Raw genomic sequence first — 12417 nt, 5'->3', positions numbered from 1 at the left:
TGTAGGTTAAAAATAACTTGTCAACAAATATCCAATTAGCAAAAAAACTCCCAATTTAGTCATTTTAGAATAAATCAACAAATATGGAACCGTTGTTATTTAACTTACACAATGCCTATTTATTTGTTTAATTAACATATACTATAGGGTAATACCAGTGTTAGCGGAGCGTTATATCGGGCAAGCCCCTGAAACCACCAGTTCCCCCACCAGATATCCCCCCCCCCCTTTACGAGGATGGGAAACTGGGGGGTCCTCGTAGCTACATTGCTCTAATTTGAGCTCAGGGGACCCCCTGCTCTTGAGATACAGACCCCTGAAGGGGCTGCCGGTACCAGCCTCGGCTGGGCACGCAATAAGGCTGTTTAAAAGGGCCTGTATCACTTGGGCCAATAGGAAGCCCCGACATCATCCCTGGCGGGTTCCTATTGGCCCGTGTGACACGGGATCTTTCCACGGGATTGAGATACCGGAAGCATCTTTAGAGGGAAGTAGCTCAGAGAGGACCGAATTGGCACATCAAACACTATTTCAATTGCGCCGACGCGCCAACTTGAATATTCTCCATCTGGGTTAGCAGTATTTTTAAAAAAATGGTTTATATTTGGGGGGGGGGGGGGTGGAAGGGGCAGTAATGCTTTCTGATAGGCGTACAAGATGTAAATAGTATTGAATATTTCTGCGTGCCACAAAATTAAAAGTGCGCCAGAATTTCCACTTTGCATAAACCATAAAGCGACTCCGTGTCCGCACAGACTTAAGTTGCCATCAAACCCAAAATGTATTTGGCGTAGTGCAGATGTTTCATTGTATACTATAGGCCAAGTGTGTTCAACTCAAGTCCTTAAGCCACCCCACCCACCGCCCCCCCCCCCAAAAACAGGGCAGGTTTTCAAAATATCCCTGCTTCATTACGTGTCTCAATCAGTCCCTGCTTCAGCACAGTCTTCGACTGAGCCTCTGATTGAGCCATTTGTGGTGAGACAGGGATATCCATGAAAACCTGACCTGTTGAGGGGGCTTGAGGACTGGAGTTGAGCACCTCTGGTATAGGCGAACAAAATGTACTATTTTCACAGAATGGCGATTACATATATTATCACACCAATAATTTACCATTTACTAGCACAAGGTATAAATTTAAAAAAAATGCACCAATTTGGTTTTACTTCAATTGTATCAATCAGGTATTCAACATAAGGGAACATGCGTCAAGTATTTCAAACACAATTATGCATCAAATGTACTGTATGGAGTCTTCATACGTACAACAAATTCTTGAAGGTTTGAAAGAGGTTTTTAGCACTGAATTGACGACTCATAAAAGAACATTACAATAAAATCTTAGTACATTGTCCTGTGACTAACAGTGCATTAACACAATGATATGATCTGGCCTTGCTATCAAAATACAATATAAATACTGAATACACGCAGAGGTTGGCCTTGTTGTAGCTTTTAGACTGCGAAGATGGCAGTGTGAATAGAATGGTTTGTAGCCGTTTTGGGAGAAGACTTGGTTAATAACAAAAAGGAAATCCCGGCAACATTTAAAAGAGTGATCCGTGCGACTTTTTAAAAAATGTATTATTTAGCAACATAGATTTGAAGTGGGGGGTCTACAGAGCAAAAGCTCAACTAATTTCAGCTCCGTGGACCCCCTGCTTTCCGTGATACAGACCTCCAGAGGGGGTGCCGGCAATATCGGCAAAGTTTAAAGTGTGCCGGCCAATAGGAAGCTGAACCTGATGACATCAAAGCTTCCTATTGGCCCACAGGGCCACCCTTGCGTGATCCCTGCTAACCAAGCGGAGAGGCTACTGTCACCCCCTACAGGGGTGTCTCCGGAAGCAGGGGTCCCCGGTGCCAACATTAATGGGGTCCTGGCTTGGAGACCCCCTGCTTCAAATTCTATATTAAAAATAAAATTTCCTCTTCAATATATCTTTTTATTTTACATCGCTGGTACAATGGGGCTTCCTGGATCTAAACCTCACTCTTTTCAATGCCAGGGACTCCCTGGTTACCAAATATTTACTTAATAGTTGCCGGTGGTAACGCCAACATGGCCACCATAATGAAGACTGGCTACTGGATCCTGTGAGATTTGAACGGCTATATTGTTTTACCTGGAGAGGACTTGGGAGCCCCCAGAGCTTAACGTAGTACGGTTCACCTGGGGGGCTCCTAGTTCCAGCTATATAAAATAATCAATTTAAAAGGCTAAGGATCCCAGGATGGATCGCTACTATCTTCTTACGAAAAAAATAAAGTTTCAACGACACATTTAAGAAAGAAGTTTTATTTATTGTACATTAAAAAAAAAGTACCATAAAACAGTACATTGTTTCAATAATGAAATATCAGATACAATCTAATTTATGAAATAAATGTACACGTAAAAACAAAACAAAAAACATAAAATACAGCGACCGCTTTTCAAATAAGTGTTTGCAACAAAAAAAAACCGACAGCATTTACAAAACTGTTAAAGAATCATGAACAACAAACCTTAAAGTTATCAAACGGATTGAACGGCCACGTATGCCCAGTGTGGGGTTATCCATTCTTAAAATCCCGTGGCCAATTTAGCAGTAAAGAGGGAAGCAAATATCACCCTTTTAACCATCTCCTGTCTAGATTGTACGTTGCGCTGTATTAACATCTGTACAAGAGGTTGGCTTTGCCCACCTACCAATTTTAATCAAGATGGTGGAGATTTCGGCACGGAATTAAACATGGGTTGTGTCTTAGGGGGTCCCCAGAGCTGAAGCACGTTCATTTCAGCCAAGAAGACCCCCTGCTTCTTGAGATACGTCCCCTGAGAAGGAAGGTTTAAATCACCCCACAAGGGCCAATAGGAAGCTCCAATGTGTGTCCAGGCTTTCTATTGGCAGATGTAACAGAAGATTTAAAGCTCCATTTTGTTTCCCCTGAAGAGGCACCTTCACCAGTGAGAATCTCGGGAAGCAGGGCGTCCCGAAAACGGAAATTAATACAGTTGAGCTCCGGAGACCCCCTGATTCCTATACATGTAAAAGTAGGAGAGAATAGTGGTTTAAAAGTAAGCGAATAGGAAGCCGGCTTCTTATCGACCCATGTGACGCAGGGATTTAAATACCAGGAAGTACCGGTGCTACTCTATGCAGCAAGGTTCATGGGAACCAGGAAGTAGCTGAAATGAACGCAGCAATTTACCGCTTCCCATCGCGGTAATAAAGTACCTGCTGTATGTTTCACCGGGTGTATTGCATGGATCTGAACAGTACTGAGCAAGACAGACAAACTTATCGTTTTGTTTTTTTTAATGACTGATGGTTTAGTTCCAATTTCTGAAACAAAGATACAAAAGCTAATGGTTATGAAAGTTTCAGCATCTGAAAAGCATCCAGGACTCATAATGTAACATTTGTATTTTGACAACATTCTTTAACTGTATTATTGTATTACCACATATTCATTCTTGGGGAGGGTTTCACGGGTGAATACTGTGAGGGGTAAACAAATTTAGACTCATTGGCCCAGATCCACAAAGCTCCATCAAGTGCATTAATATCACGTTAACAGAAAAAACCCTTCAGCCCTTATTCTGTAAGGCGTGAGAAGCGCAGAATACGTGATCTCGCAGGAAAAGCCTCATTAAAGTCCATGGGACTTTTCACGCGATAGGAGGTCATCTGGGCTTATCTCACCTTACAGAATAAGCCCCATAATCTTAACGGGAAGTTATTTTCCAAGGAGAATAACATGTGAGGTCATCGTTTCTCCATAAAGAGCATAGCGCAAAACGATAAACCGCTGTTAATGAGAATGACATGCAAATGACGTTATCTTTTATACGCAAATAGGGCGTCGTCATAAAATCCCACATCCACTAAAGACAGTTACGGTTAACACGGTTAGGGGGGCTTAACGCTACATAAGGTCATAACTAAACTTGGCGTTACACCCATCTCTATTTCAGGGTCTGGGTGGGAGTAAAAGCAGTTGGGTTTAAGGACAGCGTTATTTTTCTGCATTACTTTCCTCTCCTCAACTTGAGTTAAAAAAAACTATTTCAGGGTCTGGATCGGAGCAATGCTCAGACGTACTTCGCGTCACGTGTTTTGGTGGATAACGCAGCGTTATGGTACAATAGCGTGCCATGCAGCCCATGCTAATGAGATGCAACGTAACATCCGTTCTTGTTCCAGGTAACGTCACGTTCTGATCCCGGATGTCACGGAGATTTGTGGATCTTGCCTTGTACCAGGCAAATCTTGGTACCAAAAAAATAATGCCTACAAATGTCAGTGATTGTTCCCTTTACAGCTTCTAATTACTCCGTTATAAACAATGCATTTTAACGACTTCCTCAGCCGATTGTGTGACCAAGTTCATAGTGGATTGGCACAGCGGGAGAATGTGTTTGCAGCAAACTAAGATTGCTATTGTACACACTTAATAAATTATTCTGCACATTTTTATTAAGAGAAAAAAGTGTAAATCGACATGTTACTGTAGTCGTTGCAATATTCTATCTTACAAAACATTCCCATGTTTAAAAAGAAATGTCAAAGTTGTGTTGGAAATGTTTGTGCCAATCGGAGTAGCACATTCTGCTAAAATACACTGCAATTTATATTACATTTGAAAACACGCAGATAAAATTATGTGACATGTTGAGATCTAGACGTATGAGAAAAGTTAGTGGTCCACTGTCGCCTGGAAGAGCAGAATAATCTCTATTTGAAGGTGGGCTGCAGCTCGCTGATCCCATTGTTGACACGGTTCAGAAACATCGAACGTTCATTAGTAGAGTGTACAATACGTAGAAACTGGGAAACGCGAAGAAATATTATATCACTTCCATTAAACATCCAGGGCAGGGGTTTTCAACTCCAGTCCTCAAGACCCCCCCAATAAGTCAGGTTTCCCAGATATCCCTGCTTCAGCACAGCTGGCTCAAATTGGTCCCAGCTTCAGCATAGGTGTACCAATCAGTCCCTGCTTCAGCACAGGTGGCTCAATCAGTGGCCCAGTCTTTGATTGAGCTACTGATTGAGCCACTTGTGTTGAAGCTGGGATATCCTTAAAACCTGACCTGTTGGGATGGAGGGGGGGGGGGGGGTTGGGGGTCTTGATGACTGGAGTTGAGCCCCCCCTGATCTAGGGGGTAATTCTATATCTGCCATGTGGACCATTTTCGAAAGTAAAGCCTAACAACAGGCGTCAACTGACATTTTCGGCCGCAAATACCCCCAACTGCCCCTGCGGAAGAGATAGAGTCTCCCCAGTGGAGGTTAGTAAGATTTATCCTTTCATTCGTAATATCAGCTTGAACACGACTTTAAGGGAAAGAAAAGTCCATTTTACTGGCTTAAAAGGTCCCAGGCTTGGAGGAAAAGTGTTGTTTTTTCAAGTAGGTTCAGGGTCTGCAGGGACACGGCTCTATTCACACAACCCGTCTGTTAAAGTGGCAATGCATATCAACCATAGCAAGTACACTACAATGGTGCTATTGCTTGTAGCTCATCAGGACGATGGTGACAATGCAGCTCGACTTTACATACTCCGTAGACCACAGATTTGGGGACAGATGGCTCTTCTTCTCCTGGGTAAAAAACAAAACAAATATATATATACAAAAATCAAATATAGCACCACTTAAAACGTATGATTCATCGCTCTTCTTTTTAAAGGTACCGTGTTGGTGATAAACACCAATATCAGGTACTCTATTAGCTAATTTATTAGAGTTATCTGACCATTTACAATATTCATGAAGGCAAAGGGGTTTGTTGAGATGTTTGAACTCTGTCCATGAATAATACGAGCTCTATAGCGGGACAGCTGTATCAGTAGGAGATGCTCCACCAAACTGGCAGTACTGTAGTCGCATGGATTCTACCCGATATCACTGAAATAAAAGGATTCTATTCCATCCTGTTAAGCCCTTTCCCCATCAGCAGCTAAAAGCCAGACCAGGCAATAGTGTTATTTGTGGACTCATAATAATACTAAACTTGTAATAAGCCAATATATAAACATTTGTTGAAGAGCCCACCAAAAAGCAATATTCTGACCAAGGAATTTATTGAAAGCTTATGATTCAAAACCTCCATCCGTTTGTCCTGCCAATAACATTAAAAAAGGGGAATACCCAACAAATGTAAAAGGAAGTAAACCTTTCAGCCCATTCATGTAATCTACATGTATTCTTCTGGGATGTACCACCCAATCATAGTATGCACAATTAATGCCTGCAACTAAACTGTAACCTATATCAAATATACTTCCTATACCAAGTTCAATTCTACTTATACAGTATGGTACACTATTCACGTGGTTATGAAAGTAACCTCATGGACTCAAACATACAGATACAGTGTGGGACTTCTCTGTTCTTCAGATATTTCCAGGTCTAGCATTGGGCAGCATTATGGCTACAATGCTAGTTCATTACAAAAACCACTTTACCATCATAAATTACACTAAACCTCAAGCTGCCAACAAAGTTTGTAACATTGTATAGCAACGCCTTGCAGCCAGGCGATAAAAACCCGCCCACGATAAGCGGAGTGCAGTTCCAGTATCATACCTAGTCCTGATGAAGAAGAGACACTTTCTGCAATGGAAGAGGTTTCTACTTGGTCCGTCAATAGTCCATCCATTAAAGGTAATGACAACTCCGATGAAGGAACAGAAGAGTCATAGATCCCAGAATCCCGAGGCATGTCAGGCTGATTGACAGCTTTGACAGAATGCAAGACTGGGTGAAGCACACAGCTACCATTATATAAATCTTGGGCTTCTGCATCGTCACTTCCATTCTTGTTCTGAACAGCTGGAAGACAGTTCGCAGACACGACCACATCTGCTTTAGTGGGAAAATCGCTCTCCGGCAGCTGTTTGACCGTTACGTCATTTAACACTAAGCCAGAGTCAAACTTTTCCATGACTGGTTCTTGGTAATGCAGGGTTGGGGAGTGGGACGGAACGTGTTGCTTCTCAAACCAGTCTGGTTCCTGATCAATATACTGGTGCATATTACAAATGGCAACGTATAGAGAACGGCCAGCTTTGCTCCGGAAGTAGTTTCTCTTGCTGATATTTGATGGGTATTGATCAGGGTCCTGCAAACTCAGTTCCTTGGAGTACAGATGGAAGTATAGCTGAGGAAGATGATCCATGAGCTTGTATTTCTTAGTAGCATCGAGAACCCCAGGGATGTCACTATCGCACGAGTAATCGAAGTAGACGGTGATGAACTTTGCAAGCTCGTCTGAATGGTCGGCGGTTTTGCTCAGTTTCTCCGCTATGGAAGACATGGCGCTCACAAAGAGCTCCCCTTTCCCGGCCTCCGGGTTTGTCCCCTTGTATTTCCGCTTCTTCTTCTCCACAAAGTGCTTCATTCCTTTCGAACATACGATAATGATGTATTGGGAGTCGTTGATTTTCTGTTTCAGCCACTCCCTTTGTCCATCTTTACAAATCTTCAAATTCTCCCATAAATCCAGGGAAACCTGCAAAAAGAAACGGGTCATTTGAAACCTTCATTTCTATGCGTGCAAGACACCAATATGGCATAATTCCTACACCGCCGTCATGGCGATCAGGGATTTTCGCAAGCGTATAAAATGCTGCACAACATGGTTACACTTTTGCAACTATCCGATTGTGGCTTCGATAATACACAGTTTCACACAAAAAGCTTCTGTGTTAAAGAAAGAAACCAAAGCGCTTTTGTTTTCAATTTTTTTTTACACAGGATTGAAGCAGGGTGTGTCCGGAGCTGAACCCCATTAATTTCAGCACCAGGGACCCCTTTTTTCCCCCCAGAGATACAGACCTCGGTAGGGGGTGCTGGCAGCAGTTCCACTGAGCTAGCTATGGTCACGTAAAGGCCGCTGTTCAGCGCTCCCGCGTCCAGCGGGCCGATAGGAAGCCGTGACGCCATCAGGTTCAGCTTCATATTGGCCTACGTGACGCGGAGCTTTAAGAAGCAGAGATACCGGAGCCCCTTTCGTTGGTAAGTAATCTCCAGAAGCAGGGGGTTCCCAGAGCTGAAATGAAGGGGTTCAGCTCCGGAGACCCTGTTTCAATCCGGTATTCAAAAATAATTTTATTCCCCCTTTTCACTTTACATCTGAGGGAAGCAGGGGGTCGCTGCAGCTGAACGGCACTATTTTCAGTGCCAGAGACCACCACGTTCCCTAGATATTACTGAGGAAGGGAGGGGCTGTACCGTGCCCTTCCTGGGGAAACAAAATGGCAGGTTAAATCTTGTGGCACCTTCCTATTGGCCGGCGTGATGCAGGGATTTATATAACCAGGAAGTACCCACGCTGCGTTTCCAGGTTATATATCTCGGAAACAGGTGGGTGACGGAGCAGAAATGAACGCGGCTCAGCTCTGGGGACCCCCGGCTTCCCACCTATGTCATAGAAAAGAGGGTCCGGCGGTGGGACTGACCTGTAACATGCGCTCTGCGGTTAGGAAACGAACGACTGTTAGTCAGTCTGTGTAATGAGCATTTTAGGACGCGGAGGTAACAATTGTTATGGAGTAGTGTCAATGTCCGTGGCACTCTGGCAAATGATTAACCCAGGGGGGGTCAACTCCAGTCCTCAAGCCCCCCCCCCCCCAACAGGTCAGGTTTTAAGGATATCACTGCTTCAGCACGGGGGGCTCTATCAGTGGCTCAGTCAAAGATTGAGCTGCCTGCGCTGAAGCAGGGATTGTGAGCCACCTGTGCTGAAGCAGGGATATTCTGAAAACCTGACCTGTTGGGGGAGCTTGAGGAGTGGAGTGGAGAACCCCTGGGTTATCCGGAAACAATGGGTTACACCAACAGTTTTAGCTTATTGAAAAAGTCATCAGTAACCATCAGTGGGGGCTTCATGGAGAGATCTAGACTTGCCAGAAGATACACATGTATCTGTGAGTACACTTACAAAGAGCACCTATCTGTGAGTACACTTGCAAAGAGCACCTATCTGTGAGTACACTTACAAAGAGCACCTATCTGTGAGTACACTTGCAAAGAGCACCTATCTGTGAGTACACTTACAAAGAGCACCTATCTGTGAGTACACTTCCAAAGAGCACCTATCTGTGAGTACACTTACAAAGAGCACCTATCTGTGAGTACACTTACAAAGAGCACCTATCTGTGAGTACACTTACAAAGAGCACCTATCTGTGAGTACACTTACAAAGAGCACCTATCTGTGAGTACACTTGCAAAGAGCACCTATCTGTGAGTACACTTGCAAAGAGCACCTATCTGTGAGTACACTTACAAAGAGCACCTATCTGTGAGTACACTTGCAAAGAGCACCTATCTGTGAGTACACTTACAAAGAGCACCTATCTGTGAGTACACTTACAAAGAGCACCTATCTGTGAGTACACATACAAAGAGCACCTATCTGTGAGTACACTTACAAAGAGCACCTATCTGTGAGTACACTTACAAAGAGCACCTATCTGTGAGTACACTTACAAAGAGCACCTATCTGTGGGTACACATACAAAGAGCACCTATCTGTGGGTTTGCTTTGTGTATCTCCCAGGTCAGGATAAAATAAAATGTTGGGGTGAAGGAGACTCCGTGAGTGAAGGCAGCGACCCTGAAAACAGGTCACTTGTGCATCAAACAGATTGTAAGCTCTGCGGAGCAGGGACTCACTGTGCCTGCAAAATGTACAGTGCTGCATACACGGTTAGCGTTATGTAAAAATAAAGAATTAAATGTACGGGGAACAAAAAGTAGTGTCTAATGGCGGACACTAGGGGGCATACTTGTCTCATTCAACAGTATCTGCATTCTGCATATATAAAATTCACAGGCGTCCATCCGTCTGCCACCTTCCCTTTCCTACACAACCTTTTTGCCCCTTACTTATGGTATTTATACAATGGGAAGCTTTTGTCAAATTTCCTGAAAAGTACTCGTAGAATCAGAATTTGCCCCAAATTTACCAACCCCACCCTAATCTCTGTTTTAGTGCCTCCTCTCTATTTCACGCTTCCATCCCGGGGATGGGTTTTTTTCCTACTGCCCCCACCCCAAAAAAAGACCTATTACCCTATTGCAGGGGATGCCCAACTTCAGTCCTTGAGGGCCACCGACAGGTCAGGTTTGCAGGATATCTGGCTCAAGCAGTGGCTCAGTCAACGACTGAGCCACCTGTGCTGAAGCAGGGATAGCCATAAAACCTGACCTGTTGGTGGCCCTTGAGAACTCGAGTTGGCCTCCACTGCCCACTTACATCAAAGCTTTTAAATAAGGGACTTAATCACAACTGATTTCTACAAACTACAGGTCTTTGGCTTGACATTCGTGGGGCTTGCGGTTCATAAACACATCACACAAACATCTGCTTTTTGTGCAAGATGGGATCATTATATTAGAACTTGCACAGCGCTAGCAATGTCCCCCGCCTGGTACACAAGCAGACGCAGGCGCAGCGAGTCCCTGCCTGGAAGACCATCTCCCTGCGTCTCTGGTACCAAACGTGGGATAGCAAGTGACCGCGCTCACGGTTACCAGGCGAGCAGATTCAAACACGAGTTCACCATTTCCAGATGCCCACGGGGGCAACTCATTCCGATAAAATAAAGCCATGACCGTCGCCATTTAACCCTAGAAATGCATCTTCGGGAAAGGAAACCGCATTCTTCAATTATAAGAAAATGCAATGCTTTATAACCATTTCTTCTAATAACTACTTAAGTTATTTAAGTTATTTATTTCTTATTTTATTTTAATAAAAAAAATAAACTGGACTCACTTCACACCCGCAGAAATCCTGCAGGAAATAAGCGAAGCACTGTATGACGGTGACATGCTTTTGGCAATCTTTACTGGAATAACAAATAAACACTTTTGGACGCGGTCGGGGTTTCTCCACGTGGATTCCTCCCGCGTAGGTGGAGGACTCGGAGCTCTCCTCATCTAGATGCGAGTAGATATTTTCTAGAGAGGCAGAAAATGACGCAAGTCAGGAAAAGTCACATTCTTGCACGGGTAACTGGAAAAATACAGCTTTCAAAACTTTCATTTCTCATCCTATCAGCAATGGCAACATACGAATGTTACACCGTACCCAGCAGGTCTGCGCTGCTCAGAATCTTTTGGGTTGCATTATCCTGTTAAGGATCTTATTTTATGGAATAACAACACTTAGTAATTATGGCCTCATGTTAGTTGCTGAAACAGCAGCCTAAGGGCAGGTCCATAGCGCCTTTGCCCGTGCGGAGGCGCACGCGGCCATGACGTCACCCACTTGAAGCAGGTGCGGTTTTTGGCCATGGTACAGGGGCGTGCCAGTGACGTCGCGGAGCTGGTTCGCCCTCATTGGGCGAACCGCTCACATGACCTGTCTGTTGCACTGAGAAATCAGTTTCACCGATTTCTCACGCAACGCGCGCCCCCTCCCACACAGACGCGACCGCACGCCGCATGAACGCGAACACTGCCTTAAGGCAGTCTGTTCGCTCAGCGTGCAGACGCCTACGCACGGTCTGCAGTACCATGGCCCCAGCCCAAGCCGAAGTATAACGAGCACTGCGGCGGCCATTTTGTATTTACATTTTCACTCGCTTTAATAGATCTACTTGTGCGCTTTCCAACATCTTTGTTGTTGTTAAATATGATGTTTTGTTTAGCAGATATAAGCATTTTAAACAGCGGTGTCCGAGGAGGATAAAATGGAGCTCTACTCATTACACAAGTTAAACATATAGTCTTCTGGTGAGGATTACACTACAGGCCTTTACCTCGTGTTGTAGTTTTCCCTCAGGCCACGTTGTCATTTCTCTTCGGTTCAATCATTGCGGTGACTGCGCGCAAACACAATATCTGGCAGAAAAGTTTAGCAAAGATTTCCATTTTCAAAGCAAAGCGAGTCGTACCTTGTTGCTTCTTCCGACACATAACGGTGAAAAGCGTTGCGAAGGCGGAAATAATGACGAGGGGGACCGTGATGGCGATGGCTCTTATCGGGCCTGCCCAAGGTGAATGAACTGCAAGGAAATACAGAAAGATGAGGTACACACTTTAAGCTATTACACCGGTTTCACTTCTAGCTTTCATGGTTTATTCATGAACTTGTTCTTTCAAACCACATCTACTAAGTGTTCCTGAGAACAGCACAGGCTCTCCTGGCAGCAAAACGTTAACCAAGTAAACCAACATTGTATATGTATATTGGCCATATATATATTTTTCAACTTCAATTTTTTTATTGAATTTCTCCATATCAAATAAAACATTGCATATACAGAAATTTCAAACGTGGAATAAAAATATTCTTATCAAAATTGTAACATGTTATCTATTTGTAAACAAACAAAAAATAAATAAAAGACATTTAAAAAAAAAAAAGTGTATGCTCTTCTGTTTAAATCTGTGCTGTTTTGGACATTATA

General features: G+C 43.8%; 1 protein-coding gene across 1 annotated transcript in view; it reads right to left on the bottom strand.

Annotated features, from left to right (window-relative positions):
• Nucleotides 1-2286: 2286 nt before the first annotated feature.
• The window catches only part of IL17RD (interleukin 17 receptor D), a 71632-nt gene continuing 61501 nt past the window's right edge, over nucleotides 2287-12417 (bottom strand). Inside the window, exons 10-13 of the mRNA XM_075574837.1 lie at nucleotides 11902-12012; nucleotides 10779-10963; nucleotides 6581-7505; nucleotides 2287-5593 (exon numbers count right to left, since the gene is read on the bottom strand). Of these exons, the coding sequence (XP_075430952.1) occupies nucleotides 5487-5593; nucleotides 6581-7505; nucleotides 10779-10963; nucleotides 11902-12012 (1328 nt within the window). The 3' untranslated portion in view covers nucleotides 2287-5486. The remainder of the gene's footprint in view (nucleotides 5594-6580; nucleotides 7506-10778; nucleotides 10964-11901; nucleotides 12013-12417) is intronic.

The sequence above is a fragment of the Ascaphus truei genome, chromosome 17 (assembly GCF_040206685.1).
Source record: "Ascaphus truei isolate aAscTru1 chromosome 17, aAscTru1.hap1, whole genome shotgun sequence".
Taxonomy (NCBI): domain Eukaryota; kingdom Metazoa; phylum Chordata; class Amphibia; order Anura; family Ascaphidae; genus Ascaphus; species Ascaphus truei.
This window is presented reverse-complemented; position numbering and strand designations above follow the sequence as displayed.